Source organism: Borostomias antarcticus, assembly GCF_949987555.1.
Source record: "Borostomias antarcticus genome assembly, chromosome: 1".
NCBI classification, from domain to species: Eukaryota; Metazoa; Chordata; class Actinopteri; order Stomiiformes; family Stomiidae; genus Borostomias; species Borostomias antarcticus.
The window spans coordinates 61,361,554-61,382,455 of record NC_140234.1 but is presented as its reverse complement, the minus strand read 5'-3'; the positions used below and the strand labels follow the sequence as shown (position 1 = coordinate 61,382,455).

General features: G+C 47.2%; 1 protein-coding gene across 1 annotated transcript in view; it reads left to right on the top strand.

Annotated features, from left to right (window-relative positions):
- The window catches only part of doc2b (double C2-like domains, beta), a gene marked incomplete at its 3' end in the record, with an annotated part of 224,570 nt that overhangs the window by 83,937 nt on the left and 119,731 nt on the right, over nucleotides 1-20,902 (top strand). The window contains exon 10 of the mRNA XM_084437399.1: nucleotides 19,583-19,759. Coding sequence (XP_084293525.1) covers nucleotides 19,583-19,759 — 177 coding nt within the window. The remainder of the gene's footprint in view (nucleotides 1-19,582; nucleotides 19,760-20,902) is intronic.

Sequence of the window (20,902 nt, the reverse complement as noted above, 5' to 3'; positions counted from 1 at the left end):
AGAGGTCTAGGACAGGGAGGGCTAGGGTTAGAAGGGCTAGAGGTCTAGGACAGGGAGGGTTAGGGTTAGGGTTAGAAGGGCTAGAGGTCTAGGACAGGGAGGGTTAGGGTTAGAAGGGCCAGAGGTCTAGGACAGGGAGGGTTAGGGTTAGGGTTAGAAGGGCTAGAGGTCTAGGACAGGGAGGGTTAGGGTTAGGGTTAGAAGGGCTAGAGGTCTAGGACAGGGAGGGTTAGGGTTAGAAGGGCTAGAGGTCTAGGACAGGGAGGGTTAGGGTTCGGGTTAGAAGGGCTAGAGGTCTAGGACAGGGAGGGTTAGGGTTCGGGTTAGAAGGGCTAGAGGTCTAGGACAGGGAGGGTTAGGGTTAGAAGGGCTAGAGGTCTAGGACAGGGAGGGTTAGGGTTCGGGTTAGAAGGGCTAGAGGTCTAGGACAGGGAGGGTTAGGGTTAGAAGGGCTATAGGTCTAGGACAGGGAGGGTTAGGGTTAGAAGGGCTAGAGGTCTAGGACAGGGAGGGTTAGGGTTAGAAGGGCTAGAGGTCTAGGACAGGGAGGGTTAGGGTTAGAAGGGCTAGAGGTCTAGGACAGGGAGGGTTAGGGTTAGAAGGGCTAGAGGTCTAGGACAGGGAGGGTTAGGGTTAGGGTTAGAAGGGCTAGAGGTCTAGGACAGGGAGGGTTAGGGTTAGAAGGGCTAGAGGTCTAGGGCAGGGAGGGCTAGGGTTCGGGTTAGAAGGGCTAGAGGTCTAGGACAGGGAGGGTTAGGGTTAGGGTTAGAAGGGCTAGAGGTCTAGGACAGGGAGGGTTAGGGTTAGGGTTAGAAGGGCTAGAGGTCTAGGACAGGGAGGGTTAGGGTTAGAAGGGCTAGAGGTCTAGGACAGGGAGGGTTAGGGTTAGAAGGGCTAGAGGTCTAGGACAGGGAGGGTTAGGGTTAGAAGGGCTAGAGGTCTAGGACAGGGAGGGTTAGGGTTAGAAGGGCTAGAGGTCTAGGACAGGGAGGGTTAGGGTTAGAAGGGCTAGAGGTCTAGGACAGGGAGGGTTAGGGTTAGAAGGGCTAGAGGTCTAGGACAGGGAGGGTTAGGGTTAGAAGGGCTAGAAGTCTAGGACAGGGAGGGTTAGGGTTAGAAGGGCCAGAGGTCTAGGACAGGGAGGGTTAGGGTTAGAAGGGCCAGAGGTCTAGGGCAGGGAGGGTTAGGGTTCGGGTTAGAAGGGCTAGAGGTCTAGGACAGGGAGGGCTAGGGTTAGAAGGGCTAGAGGTCTAGGACAGGGAGGGTTAGGGTTCGGGTTAGAAGGGCTAGAGGTCTAGGACAGGGAGGGTTAGGGTTAGGGTTAGAAGGGCTATAGGTCTAGGACAGGGAGGGTCAGGGTTAGGGTTAGAAGGGCTAGAGGTCTAGGACAGGGAGGGTTAGGGTTAGAAGGGCTAGAGGTCTAGGACAGGGAGGGTTAGGGTTCGGGTTAGAAGGGCTAGAGGTCTAGGACAGGGAGGGTTAGGGTTAGAAGGGCTAGAGGTCTAGGACAGGGAGGGTTAGGGTTAGAAGGGCTAGAGGTCTAGGACAGGGAGGGTTAGGGTTAGAAGGGCTAGAGGTCTAGGACAGGGAGGGTTAGGGTTAGAAGGGCTAGAGGTCTAGGACAGGGAGGGTTAGGGTTAGAAGGGCTAGAGGTCTAGGACAGGGAGGGTTAGGGTTAGAAGGGCTAGAGGTCTAGGACAGGGAGGGTTAGGGTTAGAAGGGCCAGAGGTCTAGGACAGGGAGGGTTAGGGTTCGGGTTAGAAGGGCTAGAGGTCTAGGACAGGGAGGGTTAGGGTTAGAAGGGCCAGAGGTCTAGGACAGGGAGGGTTAGGGTTCGGGTTAGAAGGGCTAGAGGTCTAGGACAGGGAGGGAAGTGGGACTGTGGGGAACAAGTGGCTAGAGAAGAGGCTGGGAAGACAAACTAAACACAGGGAAGACAGAAACATGAAGACAAGAGAATACACACAAGAGAATACACACAAGAGAATACACAAGAGAATACACAAGAGAATACACACAAGAGAATACACAAGAGAATACACAAGAGAATACACAAGAGAATACACACAAGAGAATACACACAAGACAATACACACAAGAGAATACACCTAAGAGAATACACACAAGAGAATACACACAAGAGAATACACCCAAGAGAATACACCCAAGAGAATACACACAAGAGAACACACACAAGAGAATACACCCAAGAGAATACACACAAGAGAATACACAAGATAATACACACAAGAGAATACACCCAAGAGAATACACACAAGAGAATACTCACAAGACAATACACACAAGAGAATACACACAAGAGAATACACAAGAGAATACACACAAGACAATACACAAGAGAATACACACAAGAGAATACACACAAGAGAATACACAAGAGAATACACAAGAGAATACACACAAGAGAATACACACAAGACAATACACACAAGAGAATACACACAAGAGAATACACAAGAGAATACACACAAGTTAATACACACAAGAGAATACACACAAGAGAATACACACAAGAGAATACACACAAGACAAAACACACAAGAGAATACACACAAGAGAATACACAAGAGAATACACAAGAGAATACACACAAGAGAATACACACAAGAGAATACACACAAGAGAATACACACAAGACAAAACACACAAGAGAATACACACAAGAGAATACACAAGAGAATACACAAGAGAATACACACAAGAGAATACACACAAGACAATACACACAAGAGAATACACACAAGAGAATACACAAGAGAATACACAAGAGAATACACACAAGAGGATACACACAAGAGAATACACACAAGAGAATACACACAAGAGAATACACACAAGATAATACACACAAGAGAATACACAAGAGAATACACAAGAGAATACACACAAGACAATACACACAAGAGAATACACAAGAGAATACACAAGAGGATACACACAAGAGAATACACACAAGAGAATACACACAAGACAAAACACACAAGAGAATACACACAAGACAATACACACAAGAGAATACACAAGAGAATACACAAGAGGATACACACAAGAGAATACACAAGAGAATACACACAAGAGAATACACACAAGAGAATACACACAAGAGAATACACACAAGGAGGCAGAACAAAACCTGGTGAGAATGTGAGCAACATGTGCAAAAGTCTCTGGGGTAGAACAGGGGCAGTCACTGGGAGGGGAGGTGCTCAAATCCAGGAAGGTCAAAAGTCTCTGGGGTAGTACAGGGGCAGTCACTGGGAGGGGAGGTGCTCAAATCCAGGAAGGTCAAAAGTCTCTGGGGTAGTACAGGGGCAGTCACTGGGAGGGGAGGTGCTCAAATCCAGGAAGGTCCAGGAGGCACAGAGCTCAGGGGCAGGGGTACAAGCCGGGAACAGGGTCTCAGGGCAAACCGGGGTTTCGGGGCAGGAGCGAGGGTCCGGACCAAGACCAGGGGGTGAGCTGGGGGGAAAAGGGCTTAAAAAGTCCAGGGGCAGGGATGAGCGTCCGGGGGCACTGGAGCTCAGGGTCCAGGGATAAGGGTCCAGGCGATGGGCAGGGGGCAAACGGCCAGGGGGCAAACGGCCAGGACCATAACAGCCCAGATGTAGCTGCTCATGGGACTCTGTAGGGATCAGACATGCATCTTTTCATTAAGCGTAGTGGTGACCAACTAAAAAAGGCATTCATCTTTTTGCATTATTGATCAAGGGACATAGGCTACAGCCACAATGAATTAGATTTGTTGATGTGAAAGTGAAACTAAAGCAATCATAGTGTATCATTGTGGAAATAGGACTGGGCTGAAAAGTAGAATTACTGGTGCTAAATAATGAATTAGAGAAAGATAGATACAGCAGCATTCAGCTAATATATAATTGAACTATGTATTGCAGATCGAATTCGAGCCACAGTGCTTGGTATGGAACTGATATATGGACAATCACTGTTGAATTAACATTGTTAAATAATGAATGGTGATATATTTTCTGTCACTTGTTTAAAATGTGGTTCATTTCATTTTGAGGGCAGTGTTAACAACTGTGTCCCCTTGGGGCGGTGGTCTCTTAGTACGATTACAACCACAGCTGGCCTGGAGGTAGCAGGGAGATGTTGTTGTCTAGTACCAGAGTTTTAAACTGGATGTGAGCCGCTACAGGGAGCTAGTGTAGGGAGCGGAGAAGGGACGGTGCGTGGGAGAACTTGGGGTGGTTATACACCAGGCGAGCAGAAGCTTTCTGGACAAGTTTACTGGCTGACGCCAGTGCCCCAGCAAGGAGGGAGTTGCAGTAGTCCAGGCGGGAGATGACCAGGGCCTGGATGAGCAGGTGGGAGATGACCAGGGCCTGGATGAGCAGGTGGGGGATGACCAGGGCCTGGATGAGCAGGTGGGAGATGACCAGGGCCTGGATGAGCACCTGCGCCGTTTCATCAGTGAGGAAAGGGCAAATCCTCCTGATGTTGTAGAGCATGAATGTGCAGCGCGTGTGACAGATGTGAAATGTGCAGAGAACAACAGTTGGTCGTCCAGGGTCACACCCAGATTCCTCGCAGTCTGAGTCGGCGTCACCATTGTGTCTTCAATGGTGACGGCCAGGTCCCTGTGTGGGCAGCCCTTCCCCGGGAGGAACAGCAGCTCAGTCCAGGTTGAGCTTGAGGTAGTGTGTCACCATCCACTCCGACATGTCAGCCAAGCACCCAGCTATAATCAAATTTGACTCAGCTAATAACTGTTCATGTATTTCACTCAAAATAGGATTATTATATTATTATTATTATTATTATTATTATTATTATTATATATTATTATATGCTAATACATTGGTAAATCCCAAACCTGAGAAATGACATGTTACCTCAACTTAATTGATGTGGTTGCCATATTTGACTTGATCCACCTACATATTTTGTATTTTGTAAACCTCACACAACATCTTCACACCAACCATCAAAAAAGCTAATTGATGCATTTTTGATTTTCAAAAACATTCATCCACTACAGCCAAATCACATGCAAACAACCCAAACAGGACATGAGTGCAATCCCCAGTTACACACAATCTTTGCTCAGTTCACATGAAACTTGCTTGCTTACATGAAAGATGTATCAATCTTTACATCCATACTTTTATTTGTGTTAATTTGATCCCAGTTTTCCTGGAGGCGCTGCCCTTCTGGACTGCTTGCCCCCTCATCCCTGTTTGCAGGTATATTTCCTTCAGCTGAGCGCCTCACCGGGGAGTGTGTCCTATTCACAGAGATGATGGCAGAAGGAACTATTGATTAGCAGTGTGTTAGCAACTGACATGTTAACAGAGAAATTCACCTCAATACTGAAAATACAATAAAGGCCTGTGAGAAGTATGGCCAGCCATAGAAGAGCAGCAGGAGGTCTGGGGGTGGAGGATGTAGTGAACTGTCCTCCAGAAAACCTGCACAGCCCACTCAATCCTACTGTTTGTGGCTATAGGCTTTGAAGCAGATGACCTATTGTCAAATTAAATCAAACTTTATTTGTGTAGCACATTTCATACAATGAGGCAACACAATGCGCTTTTGTGTGACAGGGGAAACCGCTCGAAGAGTGGAACCTTTTTATTTTTTTTACTTTCAAGCTACATTAATTCCACAGGCGTATTTCCTGCTGACACTAGGTTATATCATAACAAATGGGAGAGATCCACTGTTTCATTGTTGTGTGAAAAAGGAACCCCGCTGAGATCTGTCATTAGGTCCCATGCTTGGCCCAGCAAGGCTCGGTAATGGAACTCTTTTTCCTGTAAGGCCCTGGGGCCTCATTTATCAAAGAGCGTGTAAATTCAGGTGTAAAAGAGGGCGTACGACGAAAACGAGGAAAATGCGAAAAGTAGCGTACGACGAGAATATTTACACGCTTTTCGGATCTATCAAATATGGCGTACACGCTGCTGCGCCAAATTCACCACAGAAAATCCGACGGTGGCGGGGAAGAGAGCGTACGCACACGCACCCCGTGTTCCGCCCTCTCCACGCCCAAATTCAACCATATATGGTCAAAACTATGACAGCGCACAACGTGGATACCCCGGAAGGAACCAACATAATATAGCGTGGAGCATAGGACAGACAAAGACGTTTATGGAAAAACGCGGAAAGAAGAGAAACTTTTCGGAGACGGAGGTGCATGTGCTTGTTGGTGAGGTCCACGCGAGGAAAGAAAATCATCTTCGGAAGGTAAGCTATTTGTACGAGCCTACATTTGTCTGATTGCTCCTACAGTTGAGGTAGCCTACTGTACGTTTCGTGCATCCTGTATTTGGCGTAGGCTACACGGACATGCTGTATTATGTGGCTGTGAGGAAAGCAAACATTCCACAAATTCTGTGGTAGGCTATGATTGATTTAGGACCAAAAACAGGGAACGATAACACAGATGACCACTTCATAATGTTAGACCACATTAAACATTTTCCCCTCTGGGAAATTAAGACTCTCATCTAAATCACCCGGTAAATCACACTTAAGCATTTATTTGGCTGCCAACAGAAAAACATATCAATTGAATATGGCTACACAATAAAATGTTTAATGCATAATCAAGTTAACAGACAAACTCAAAGAAAATGACTGAAATTGTTTCTCCAGACTCTGACGTGGGGTGGGACTCAGAGGAGGGGGAGTCTGCAGTGGTCCTTGACCTGACGGTCGTGCCCCCGCCAGTTGCAGCCTCTACATCCAGCGCCACGACCTCCAGTGCCTCCACCTCCAGCGCACCGGCCTCCACCTCCAGTGCCATCTCCAGCGCCTCCGTCTCCGTCTCCACCGCCCACGCCTCCACCTCCGGCTTCCAGCGTCCCTGCCTCAAGGGTCCCTGAGGGCTGGGCTTCCTCTCAGACGCTGTGCTGGAGGCTCATGACCCTAGAGGCCCAGAGGGAAATGGCAGAAGGGATTGGGGCAGTTGTGGGGCAGTTGTGCAGCAGTTGGTGGAGGTCACCACACTACACCACCAGAGCCAACAGGACATCCTCACTGCACTTCATTCCCTCACACATGCTGTCACGGACCTCACAGTCACTCACTACCACACTCACGGACCTCACACAGTCACTCACTACCACACTCACGGACCTCACACAGTCACTCACTACCACACTCACGGACCTCACACATTCACTCACAAACGCACTCACACACCTCACACAGTCACCCACCAACAGACAATAAAATGGTAGAAATGTGAACCTTACTTGTTTGTGTCTTCATAGCTGGCGCATGACCTCAGTGTGGGCCCTTTGGCCCCGCTGGTAAACCTCATGACGGGGAGGGGGCTGAGGGCTTGGGTCCTCATTTTGTGGTGGGGTCTTGACTGGTTCTCATTCTTATCAGCTTTGAATATACATCTTGGCAAACATAACAGAATGATGTACAAGGAGGGGACAGATACCTAGTGAAAGTACTATTGGTTGCTAGTAAAAAGACAATAATGAGGGCTTGGTATAAGGTGGAACCCCCAACCAAGGAGCAGTGGTGGGTGTTGTGGAGGAGATTTATGAGATTTATTTATGCATTGAGGATGCAGGAAGGAAAGTTTGAAGGGAGATGGGAAAAATGGATGGATTATAGAAGGAAGTGTGATGACACCACTAATATTAAAATTGTCATATTTGAGTAAGAAAAAAAAGCTGCATGGATGGAAGTACCCATAAGCTGTTATTGTAAGTTTTTATGTTTTATTGTATTGTCGTTGTATGGATGGAAAATGCTAATAAAGATTAAAGTAAATAAGACAAAGAATATGTATCTTGGCTATGCACACACCAACAAGCCAGCCGTCACGCGCAGCGCCTGCCTCCAGTCTAGCCCCTACCCTGCTGTGCGCCAGGATGAATGAGTCATGCGTGGAGCCAGGCCACCGTGCCACTACACTTGTGATGAGCATGTCGGCGTCACATATGATTTGGGTATTTATAGTGTGCACATTTTAGCGATTCACATAGACGTATTCATTCACTGATGGTTCCCTTATGTGGGTGCAGTCGCCATCGCCGTCACCTCTTTGGAGTTCTATCTCGGCCAGTAGGCCGAGTAGCGCCGGATTCATTTAGGCTCGCATTACGCACAGGAGGACTGTCATTTATATGCTTACCAAACAGCAAACAGGTCCACATGATCACATATTAATGACAATCTAATTGGTCAATTATTGCCGTTTGATGGAGTGCCTGCATTAGGTGTGTGACATATAGCGCGGAAAGGTTTGGGACAGCGCATAGGTTCAGTTTGGGGAACAAATCCATATCGGACCATTAATGAGCCGGTTAGAGGACACGTCTAATCTTGCATTGCGATATATGTTGGTGCTGAATTGGGCTATTAGCCTACATGATTGTGCGTTCATGAACGGTCGCTCTTTTCTCTCCATCAAACATAGTAATTCACCGACGCACCACCTGCGTTGCCAGTTCCCCCTGTGTTCAAAAAGGGTATAGAAAACCGTGTAAATCGGTACGACAACCTGAGAGGTGTCCTACAAAAGCGTGTAGAAAGGCGACTAAATTTTCGCCCTTTCGGCTTGATAGATCGCAATGTGGGGGGGGAAATGGCGTACGCCTGAAATCGCGAAAAAGACCGTGTAAAATATGGCGTACCTCAATGATAAATGAGGCCCCTGAAATGTTGCCTGTGACACTGCGTGGGAACCTTATCATTATTACTATTATTATTATTATTATTATCATCATTATTATTATTATTATTATTATTATTATTATCATTATTATTATTATTATTATTATTATTATTATTATTGTTATTATTATTATTATTATTATTGCAGAAGCTGTAGACCCTTAACTATTTATGTACCATTGTGTTGAGGGTAAATACAGCCAAGGTGATCAGTATTGAGAAAATGCATGTTGCCTTGATATCTTGAGTCTGACCCAATGAGCAGAACTCATTGCGGATAACAGTAAAGTGATTACAAAGTAAATGCAGCGCATTACGTATCTAGTTATCTTAATGTAATGCATGTCATGATATGGTGCGCTGGGACAAACGTTGAAGTGTGACGAACCATCTGTTCCAGTCTCCAAGTCCCATTCCAGCTCAGGCTGGGGGGAACCGGGAGTGTGCCGGGTGGAAGTTGGGGGGAACCGGGAGTGTTCCGGGTGGAAGTTGGGGGGAACCGGGAGTGTTCCGGGTGGAAGTTGGGGGGAACCGGGAGTGTTCCGGGTGGAAGTTGGGGGGAACGAGGAGTGTTCCGGGTGGAAGTTGGGGGGAACCGGGAGTGTGCCCGGTGGAAGTTGGGGGGAACCGGGAGTGTTCCGGGTGGAAGTTGGGGGGAACCGGGAGTGTGCCGGGTGGAAGTTGGGGGGAACCGGGAGTGTGCCGGGTGGAAGTTGGGGGGAACCGGGACATAAAGGAGTGGATGTCACAAAACTTCCTGCAGCTCAATGACACCAAGAGTGAAATCCTTCTGATCGGCAACCCCACCTCGATCAGTCAGATCAGAAATAATCTAGGAAGCTTGTCCACCCTTGAAAAATCCCACGTCAGAAACCTTGGGGTCATATTTGACACAGACCTCAAGTTTGACAAGCAAGTGAGATCTGTGGTGCAATCCTGTTTTTTCCAACTGCGCACAGTATCCAAAATCAAGTCCTTCCTCTCCTCCAGCGACCTACGGAGGGTCGTACTAATGCTCATCTTCTCCAGACTGGACTATTGTAATGCCCTCTATGCCGGGGTCACCGACAAGACCATCTACAGCATGCAGCTAGTCCAAAATGCCGCTGCCAGGCTGGTGACAGGCACTAAGATGAGGGAACACATTTCTCCTGTCCTCTCCTCCCTTCACTGGCTCCCTGTGAAGCGCAGAGTGAAATTCAAGATACTTACATATGTCTTCAAAGCCCTCAATGGTCTCGCCCCAGCTTATATCAAAGATCTCCTGGACCAACCTACCAACTTCAGGCCTGGTCGCCGGCTCAGATCTGACAACCAGATGACCCTGAAGATCCCACGGTCAAAACTTGTCACAAAGGGAGACCGTGCATTCTCTGTGATGGCACCTGGGCTATGGAACAAGCTTCCTCTGAACATCAAGTCTGCCACCACCCTGGACTCTTTCAGAGTACAGCTTAAAACTCACCTCTTTGTCACAGACGATCTATAATTTATGTCCTTGTCTTGTGTCTTAAATGTAGTTTCATTTTGTGTCTCTGCAGTCCATTGTTTTTGTTTGTCTCTTTTTGTACCCGGGCTGCGCCCCGGGCTGATGTAACAGTTGGTTGGGGGGCGCATTATAAATAAAAAATAACATAACATAACATAACCGGGAGTGTGCCAGGTGGAAGTTGGGGGGGACCGGGAGTGTGCCCGGTGGAAGTTGGGGGGAACCGGGAGTGTGCCCGGTGGAAGTTGGGGGGAACCGGGAGTGTGCCCGGTGGAAGTTGGGGGGAACCGGGAGTGTGCCGGGTGGAAGTTGGGGGGAACCGGGAGTGTGCCCAGTGGAAGTTGGGGGGAACCGGGAGTGTTCCGGGTGGAAGTTGGGGGGAACCGGGAGTGTTCCGGGTGGAAGTTGGGGGGGACCGGGAGGTGGTGCCGGGTGGAAGTTGGGGGAACCGGGAGTGTTCCGGGTGGAAGTTGGGGGGAACCGGGAGTGTTCCGGGTGGAAGTTGGGGGGGACCGGGAGTGTTCCGGGTGGAAGTTGGGGGGAACCGGGAGTGTGCCGGGTGGAAGTTGGGGGGAACCGGGAGTGTGTCGGTTGGAAGTTGGGGGGAACCGGGAGTGTTCCTGGTGGAAGTTGGGGGGAACCGGGAGTGTTCCGGGTGGAAGTTGGGGGGAACCGGGAGTGTGCCGGGTGGAAGTTGGGGGGAACCGGGAGTGTGCCGGGTGGAAGTTGGGGGGAACCGGGAGTGTTCCGGGTGGAAGTTGGGGGGAACCGGGAGTGTGCCGGGTGGAAGTTGGGGGGAACCGGGAGTGTGCCCAGTGGAAGTTGGGGGGAACCGGGAGTGTTCCGGGTGGAAGTTGGGGGGAACCGGGAGTGTGCCGGGTGGAAGTTGGGGGGAACCGGGAGTGTGTCGGTTGGAAGTTGGGGGGAACCGGGAGTGTTCCTGGTGGAAGTTGGGGGGAACCGGGAGTGTTCCGGGTGGAAGTTGGGGGGAACCGGGAGTGTGCCGGGTGGAAGTTGGGGGGAACCGGGAGTGTGCCGGGTGGAAGTTGGGGGGAACCGGGAGTGTTCCGGGTGGAAGTTGGGGGGAACCGGGAGTGTTCCGGGTGGAAGTTGGGGGGAACCGGGAGTGTTCCGGGTGGAAGTTGGGGGGAACCGGGAGTGTTCCGGGTGGAAGTTGGGGGGAACCGGGAGTGTTCCGGGTGGAAGTTGGGGGGAACCGGGAGTGTTCCGGGTGGAAGTTGGGAGGAACCGGGAGTGTTCCAGGGGGAAGTTGGGGGGAACCGGGAGTGTGCCGGGTGGAAGTTGGGGGGAACCGGGAGTGTGTCGGTTGGAAGTTGGGGGGAACCGGGAGTGTTCCTGGTGGAAGTTGGGGGGAACCGGGAGTGTTCCGGGTGGAAGTTGGGGGGGACCGGGAGGTGGTGCCAAGCCGGTGTGCCGGCGTGTGCCGTGAGAAGTTGGTGTGAATGTGCACACTGCATTTGTCTCATGATTGCCATCTGAAGTAGGTCATCCCTGGGCTTATCTCTCCCTGGGCTTATCTCTCTCTCAGCCATTAGGAGGACTGAGACGTCTTCTCTCAGGTTGTGATGGAGTGTCTCCATCATCTTCCTTGTTACAGTAGAAGCCATTAGGCCCTTTCTTGGCTGGGGTGTATCAGGCTGCATACGGTGGCCCTCTTCTGTACATCCTTCTGTCAACATGATTCACAATGGCTACATTGTTAATTATAGAATGCAACGTTTATACATAAAACCAAAGAAAAACGTTTGGTTTTATGTCTTTGACAGCTGTGTTTTATGGTGAGGTTCAGATTGTGGGCCATTTCTTTAGATGAAGCATGTCCTTTTCTTAAGTGATTGGGGTAAGTGGAGAGGGTTAGGGTTAGGGTTAGGGTTACAATAGTAAATGGGTTGTGTGGTGTGTAAACATGCTGTAAAACACTCTCCATCCTCTGGTGCGGTCTTTGAATTGTCTAAATATATTTTACAGCCAGGAGGACCCTCTTTTTGCGGGAGGCTCCAATAGACATTTTAATCACACATTGTAAAGTTCTCTAATTACTAGGCTTGTTAATTCTCAACCAGGCCCATTGGTTTAGTACGTTATTAGAGCAGTCTGCTCGTTCCCCATCATGAAATGGAGCGCTTGGCCTCAGCTGGCCTCCTGAAGTCAAGAGTGTGCTTCACACCTGAGCCTCCAGTATTGTCCTTTGTCCTACCTCTGTATCTATTTTAATCATCTTTGTACTAGAAACATGTTTTTGCTCATTTCTAGCAGATTGTGTCCCCTCTTTAATGAAGATGATGATGATGATGATGATGATGATGATGGTGATGACGATGACGATAATAATAATAATAATAATAATAATAATAATAATAATAATAATAATAATAATAATACATTTTATTTCCATAGCACCTTTCATATAAATAAATGCAGCTCAAAGTGCTTTACAACAGAGAATGTCCAAATAAGATGGAAGATAAAACACAATAAAAGATGAAGATAAGAAATCAAGTAAAATACAGTGTTAAAATGACAATTTTCATAAAATATTTTACTGGAGAGATATACATTTAAAAAAGAAAGAAGTGCAGTAGCCCGCAAATCAAAAGGAGCTTCAGTAGTTACAAGCTAAAGTGAAGAGATACGTTTTTAGCTTTCTTTTAAAACTATTCAGCGAGCTGGCTTCCCTGATATCTATAGGCATTGTGTTCCATTGCTTTGGGCCAAATTTGACAAAGGGTGCACTCCCGAACTTTTTCCGAATGTTGCTGTGAACGTCTAGTAAACCAGCAGTGGATGATCACAGTGTTCTTGGAGGCACGTAGTTGACAAGGGAGTTAACAATGTAGCTTGGTCCTCGCCCATTAAGGACTTTGTATATAAGGAGGAGGACCTTAAAATCAACTCTAGTTGTTACTGGAAGCCAATGCAGAGCAGCTCAGACTGGACTAATGTGCTCTCTATTCTTGGTTTTAGTTAATAGTCGGGCAACAGAGTTTTGAATGAGCAAGTTTTTTGGGATCAGACACATCATCTCCAAGCCTGACATCGAACTTTCTCCCTTTGATGTGTGTTCTGAATCAGTTTAACACAGAGAGACCAACCGGCCTTTCAAGGCGATTGATTAGGATGTCATGGTCGATCATATCAAACGCTGCACTCAGGTCTAATAGGACAAGAATGGAGACCTTATTTGTATCAGAGTTTAGTCTGAGGTCGCTCATTATTTTAGTAAGAGCAGTTTCAGTGCTGTGGTGTGTCCTAAAGCCTGATTGAATATCCTCTATAGGATATTAGTTTCTTTGAGAAAGGAGTTTATTTGTACGGAGACTATCTTTTCAAGTATCTTACTAATGAATGGGAGGTTGGATATCGACCTGTAGTTGTCCAGTGTATTAGCATCTAGGTTGGGCTTCTTTAGTAGTGGTTTTACAACAGCTGTTTTGAAGGTATCTGTGAAGATGCCTGTTTGAAGATACATGTTTATGATCTTCAGGACATGACTTGTAACACCCGCTTAAAGAATTCTGTAGATACAGGGTCAAGACATGAGGCAGAGGAGTTACACTCAGGGACAATCTTACAGAGCTCTGGTAATGTGATACATGTGAATAAACAAAACAAAAGCCCTTGTCACTTCATCTCATTTGCTGTAAACACAGCATAGCTTGACATCTAACAATGGATTACACGTGGCAAAGAAAGGGTTAGGGTTACCCTAACCCCTAACCCCTAACCCCTAACCCTAACCCTAACCCTAACCCTAATCAGGACATCTAAAGTGACAGAACTAAAAGGCCCACTAATGGTGCAGTAAGTGGTGATCGTGTCAGTTAAAATTATGTTTGCTCAACTTGGTATGTTGAGTGGTATCTAAAGAACATATTACCTTGCAGTCGTCATCCAGGACAGGTTGAGGTAAAATTGGTCACTACGCCCCAGTATGTAATCTATTTCCTGAAATATGAACTTGCCCTGCTATATATGCAGAACCTTCTGCATCCACTCATTGTGTCTTGAGGGTATTTTCATGTTTTCTGCCAGGTATGGAGCCCTTGGCTGTTGTCTATACGAGGACTGGAGAATTCCACTGTTGGTCCCCTGCTTATATATTCATGAGATTTTCTCCCAAACGGCCCATGCATATCTATCTTCCAATGTGCTGAAGTGGAGGATGTGGAGGACCCGTATAATGGCTTGTAATGTATTTATTCATGAGTGTTGTATTCTCATGCTCTGCAGACTCAACCTTTTATTCTGGATTAGGTTGATATTCCACAGAAGTGTCTGGCTAAGCATGCACTGATGTCATGGACAGGTCCCCGATTAGGGCTCAATTATTAGGTGACAGGTCAATAAAATTGCTTTGAATCATGAAGATGGGAACAGCTCCTCTATCAAAATACTTCTTGTTGGATTATGTTTAAAATAGTTACACTAATTAGGGACATGACCCTAATGACTCTAATCGCTAAGATTGTAGCGATTGCTGGAATCAAAAATATAAAGCCAAAAAAATTGTACATAGTAAACCTGCAGTTTCATGTGGTGTGCAAAAGAATACTTCTGCAAAAAAAAGCCACGTAGCAGCAGTTGTCAGCCCTAAATGTATGACTACAGTATGTGTAAAGATTGGTGGTGCTTACTATTCCAATAATTGCTACACTTCCTGCTGAATTTGAGCCCGACTTGATACTGAGAATAAGTCAATGGAAATGTACCTGCCATTTGGCCAGCATCCTCTTTTGTGTTTTAGAAATCTTTTATTCTAACCTCTTTTCCAAAGTATTTCTAGAAATATATAACAGCACAACATAGGCCTATTTCCTATTTGGAATAATATGTTGTTGTTTGTGTGTTGTTTGTTTTGTTTTACAAGCCTCTTTAAATCCAGATCCTTGACTTTATGACTGACAGGTTTGTTGCTCTTCACCCCCTTCCAGTGTATTTGTCCCTACAGAGAGATCTGACTTTGTCCCGCATATTCTTTACCATTTGAAAAATGTCTTTGCATGATGTACCCCGCATGCATGTTACCAATCATGAATCAGAGCTAATTCTAAAAGAGTGTGCTTTTGAGAAAGCTTTGTGATCCACCTTGTGAACGCTGACAATTAGACACAAAATGGAGAACTATCAACACCCCAAATACAAAGATTGAGGGCCTTTTTTTGTCATTCAATGATCTGTATTTGTGCCACTGGAGGTTTGTTCCTGATGTCTGCCAATGCCATTTTTCAGTTTTTTACTGATTATGAAAGTATAAAATGTAAGCTTTTCAAATTATCATACCTGAAATCACTAAGTAGAGAAAAAGAGCTTCAAAGATTCAAAGAGTCATCAACCAGGACAGGTTGAGGTCAAATTGGTCACTACGCCCCAGTACGTATCATATGTCCTGAAATAAATTTGATCAGAAAATGTATTGTTGCATTATAAATTGGCAGCCATAGAATAGAATGTATCCCCTTAGTCCTGCTACAAACTGCTCTGTATCGAGTACCATATATCATATAGAAATGTTATTGTGCGTGGCTGACCAGCCGCGCAGCTAGTATAGCGTTTGTCGGGTTATCACTCCCTCCCTCCCTCCCTCCCTCCCTCCCTCGCTCCCTTACCCCCGACAATGTTGGCCTGCATCTCTCTGTTGGCACCACAAGAGGCAGTAGTCCCAGCACACCAAAATCAAGAAGGACACCAAAATCAACCCGCCGATCTCCACTGCACAGGTAGAGTAGTGGTCAGACCATTGGACTCCCACCCGGGAGACCGAGGTTCAAGACCTGGTGGGGATGACTTTATGGGACTATACCCCAAACCTCCACACGTTCATCCTTTCACTCCAACCTTTACCCTTTGCCTTGTGGATCAGATCCTGTTCCAACCCTTATTCTAACCCCATTTAATGTTATAGAAGCTGCTGCTAGTTGTTGTGAACTCATGAGGTCATGATGATCTGCTCTTATTATGCTGGACTAGCATTGGAAGCATTGGAACTGATGTGTCCAGGCGACAAGACCTATCTTAATTTATCAGACATTATTTCATGTCATTTCAATTCACAGCTATTTCAGTGGCATGACTAGCTTCCGTCCTACCAGTCCTGAACAGAAACAAGACATCAGCCAGGCTGGACCTGGCCTGGTTTATTTGGCACCTGTTGTCTGAGGGATTCATTTGCAGGAAAAATTACCAGGAAAAACCACTCTGTGCTCCATTGGATTATCTTACTGTCCATTCCAGAGACTGACCACTATGTGACTGGGAATTCTGGGACTGCTGGTGTGAAATACCCTGGAGCCCAACGATGTCCCCTGAATGCCCCTGTGGGCGTGCCTGTGTGCGCATACATATCTATACTGGATGTCTGTTTGTGTACATCTGTGTGTGAGTGTGTGTGTGTCTACAGTACATGTCTGTACACGGGCCTGTGAGTGTTATGCAAATACACATGAACTGCTAGAAAGGCTCAGAGAGCCGGGGTCCGTGCAGCGTGCTAAACTTAGCAAAGACGTCAAGTGAAGGGAAAGGGTCCAAGAAATGGCCACGTTTTGTTATCAAGTCGTGTTTCCGCCAAGTAATTCAGGTAGCATAGGATTTACTGGATATGTAATCCCACAGGAAAAAGGCTAGGAACATGTAACTTTTCCTAATACCGTTTTAATCTGATCTGTTTCTCATGAATCAGATTGTATTTTACATGCATAGAAACAAGATAATATTGGTTGCTTAAACAGCACAGAAATAAAGTTGATATCTAAGTTGATATCTAAATCTGATTTGACTCCTCATTGTAACAAAGAGCCAACATTCTCTAAAAAAACCATCTCCATCAGGACGCGAACCCGGGATGAAAGATCACTCCTGCAAAGCCTTAACAGCTCGGCCACCAGGCAGCATGGCAAGCCTGGCAGGACACGTGAGGGGGAAGTGAAGGGAAATGGTCCAAGTATGGACAAATATATATATTTTTTAATGTATGTATCTCTCCATCGAGTTTCGTGAAAATCTCTCTAGTATTTTTTGTGTAATCCTGCTAAATAACGGACAGACGGACGGACGGACGAAAATAACACACACAACTGAAAATGGTGGTTACCGGGCGCGGAGCCAAAAAACATTTCTTTTTTCTTACATTGGTCCTTCCTCACACATTAATAACCCATAAGCACACAGACTGCTTGGGAGTGTGTGCACACATACACACACTCACCCACAATAGAAGAGAATAGAAAATAACGTTTATTTGCCATGTGTAACAAGTATGGGTACAGTCAGGGTGTGATTTGTAAAAAACACAGAGGGGGGACATTTTCAAATAAAATTTAATGTCCAGAAATTGAACAAATGTAAACATCAGAACAAAGGAAACGACTGTATGCTCTCATTGTATTCTTATATATACACCTAAAAGAAAGGACAAACCATACAATGTTAGGTTATTGATCACACTGCTATGAATGTAGAGCTATCCCGTCCTCATCATAGACCTTAAGACCTCATAAAAAAAAGTGATATGCGTAGTCTAGTTAAAGGTAGGCATTATGTGCATTATAGGCTACATCAAATCACTGTTACAGTAGGCCTGTTACAGTAGGCCTGTGCCTTGAAAGCAAATTTGAACACCAGCCATCTATCTTTGAATCTTTGACCCCGTTTCATTGCTAATTCTTGCAAGTTAGAGTCATGGATGTATTAATAGAACAGGATAGAATAGGTTAGAGGAGGCGCTTGGTTGACATTTGCAATGACAATCAAACGTGTGGTTAGAACTAGCTGTTGGTTAGAACTAGCTGTTGGTTAGAACTAGCTGTTGGTTAGAACTAGCTGTTGGTTAGAACTAGCTGTTGGTTAGAACTAGCTGTTGGTTAGAACTAGCTGTTGTAAATCATATTTTTGAAATAGCTAGTGTAGTTTTTCGAAATTGCGCCATCTATTTTCAGGCACAAGAAATTGTAGCTATATTCAGTTTGACCAGAAGCGGGGATAAAAATGAATGATCAGAGGAGGGGATATCAAAACCAGAGGGGGGGAAGTCCCCCCATCCCCCCCAGCAATTCGCACGCTGGGTACAGCTATGTTGGAATTTCTGTAATCGCTTGTCCTTACAGTATCTTATTAGTGCTAATCAGTTCCTCATTCTAGTCATTATTACTCAACTAGACATTGAAAGGTTCCCAAAATGGCAGTTTACTATACTATCTGTTGTCTACTGTAGCAGTCTGTCAGTATCACCCTCATCTGCTTGTCCCATCCGATTATGGATAGCTGTGTCTGTGTCCATGAAGTAGGCAGTGCACTTAAATAACGTTCAGGTATCTGCATTATGTTCAATTGTTCGAGTGTCAAGCGTTGGTTCAAGTGTACCGTAGTGCAGAGTCCATTGTTTTCTATTGTATTGGCAAGGTGCAAGGTGCTCAAAGCATTAAGTGATCAGTTATTGGTCCAAACACACACACGCACACACACATACACACACACACACACACACACACGTACACACATACACACACACACACACACATGCCTGCACCAAGCGGCAGAGCCTCTCTCCTATTGGCAGGTGGATCGGGACTAATACCATACTTAAGTATCCGTGCCGACTGTTCCTGTTTACTGCTCATTTGCTAAGCAGTGACATCAGCTGATCCCTCCCTCCCTCCCTCCCTCTTCTCTAATCCTCCCTCACACACACACACACACACTCGTCTGCCGTGGGCAGGGTTTGGAGTAGAGAGAGGTGGAGCGTGGTAGAGAGAGAGAGCGAGAGGGAGAGAGAGCGAGAGGGAGAGAGAGAGGGGGGGAGAGAGAGCGGACAGGCAGAATAGCAGTAGTGTGTGTCAGAAGAGGAGGCAGACAGACAGCATGGTCGAAGCGCACAGGCAGCACTAGGACCAGCTAGCGGCTCTCCATGTAGCCCAGTACCAGCGCAGCCTAGAGGGGGGGAGTCAGAGGAGACCAATACCTGGAGCTACTCTTCACCTGACTTCTGGGACCCTGAACTGATAAACTAACCCTACAGCCAGGACTACTCCGTACCTCCTCCTGATCTCTACACCCCTGGGGCCACCGGCTTTTCCTCTGGAGCTAGACTAGAGACGAAAAAACTGACCAGACCAAACAAACAAACACAGGGACTGAGATTTTTTCTGTCCTTTTTCGTTTTGGAAAGGGGAGGGGGTATTTATTCTGGGCTATTTTGTGTGTGTTTTTTGGTTTTGTTTTCTGGGCTGTGGGCGCGCTCCTGAGGGACCGCATGCATGACACAACGAAGAGGCGAGAAGCCCACCATCAGCATCCAGGAACACATGGCCATTGACGTGTGCCCGGGCCCCATCCAGCCCATCAAACAGATCTCTGACTACTTTCCCCGCTACCCGCGGGGTCTCCCCCCTACAGCGCCCCCTCCTCTCAGCCGGACCGGCTCCCTGTGCTCCGCCTCGCAGAGCGCCTCCGCCGACCCCTCGGCCAATGAGGACGACCTGGACCGAGCATTCGGTGGGGCCGCCGCCTCCACGCCGGCATCGAAAAAGGAGGAGGAGCCCGACGTGGAGGGCTACGACTCGGACGACTCCAGTGAGTAGCAAACCCTAACCCTAACCCTAACCCTAACCCCTAACCCTAACCCTAACCCTAACCCCTAACCCCTAACCCTAACCCTAACCCTAACCTGTCAGCCGTTCCTCTCCTGTTCTTTACTTCTCCTCCTTCATCTCTGTCCAGTCTTCTCCTTGTTCCCCGCCTGTCTTGGTTTGTGTGTTTGACCTCTCCTCCATGCCGTGTCCTCCAGCCTCGCTCTGTTGACTTTGTTCTCTTTCAACCTTTTCCTCCTGGTTTTCTGCGGCGTGGCTGTCCTTCACGCCCCCCCCCCCCCCCCAGGCGTGGCTGTCCTTCACGCCCCCCCCCCACTGTTGAAGGTTGCCAGGCTGCTGTCTGCGCGTCCGTGTGCCGTCGCCCGCTTGCTGTCTGACTGCAGCAGCAACAGTTGTCTCCCAGCAGAGCAGCCTGTTGTTTTTTCTGTTCTGAAGGCAAGATGGGGAAGCGGTGTTTGTGGTGTTTATCTGCGTTCGTGTGAATAGACCTCGGGGCTATTCTGTCCGCGGGTTGTCAGCAGGCTTATCAGGCTGTTTGATTCATGCCTGCTCTGGGCTCACAGCTCTGGCTGGATTTATAGGCATGCTGTTGAGTCTTGGCAGAGAGCTGTTTATATCCACGCGCTAGACAGCAGCCAAACGGATGCAAGTACACGACCCGTGCATGTGTATGCCTGGACGCCTGTGTGTTTGTGTGTGTGTGTGTGTGTGTGTGTCTGTGAGAGAGAAGGCGACACATCACTATGTGTGTGTGTGTGTGCGTCTGGTATTGCTTTGGTGCTGTTGCTGCTGGCCAGGGGTTCGCTCCCCTCCGGTCGAACAGTGATATCTGCTGACTGGTGGGTGGTAGGAATTCAGATTAGCAATGTCCTCTCCACACATCAGAGCACTGACCACATAGTTGCAATAACCTCAAGCTCAGACAGCAGTATCAACCCAACTCTGTTATTGTAGAATATAATATAACGTTTATTAGCCATATGTAACAAGTACAGGTACATTGGAATTCATGTCATCGCTTGTCCCTACAGTATCATAATATATGATATTATCAGCACTTATCAGTTCCTTGTTCCAGTCCTAGACTGTAGGTATGCAGCTGGACATTTAAAGGTTCCCAAACCAG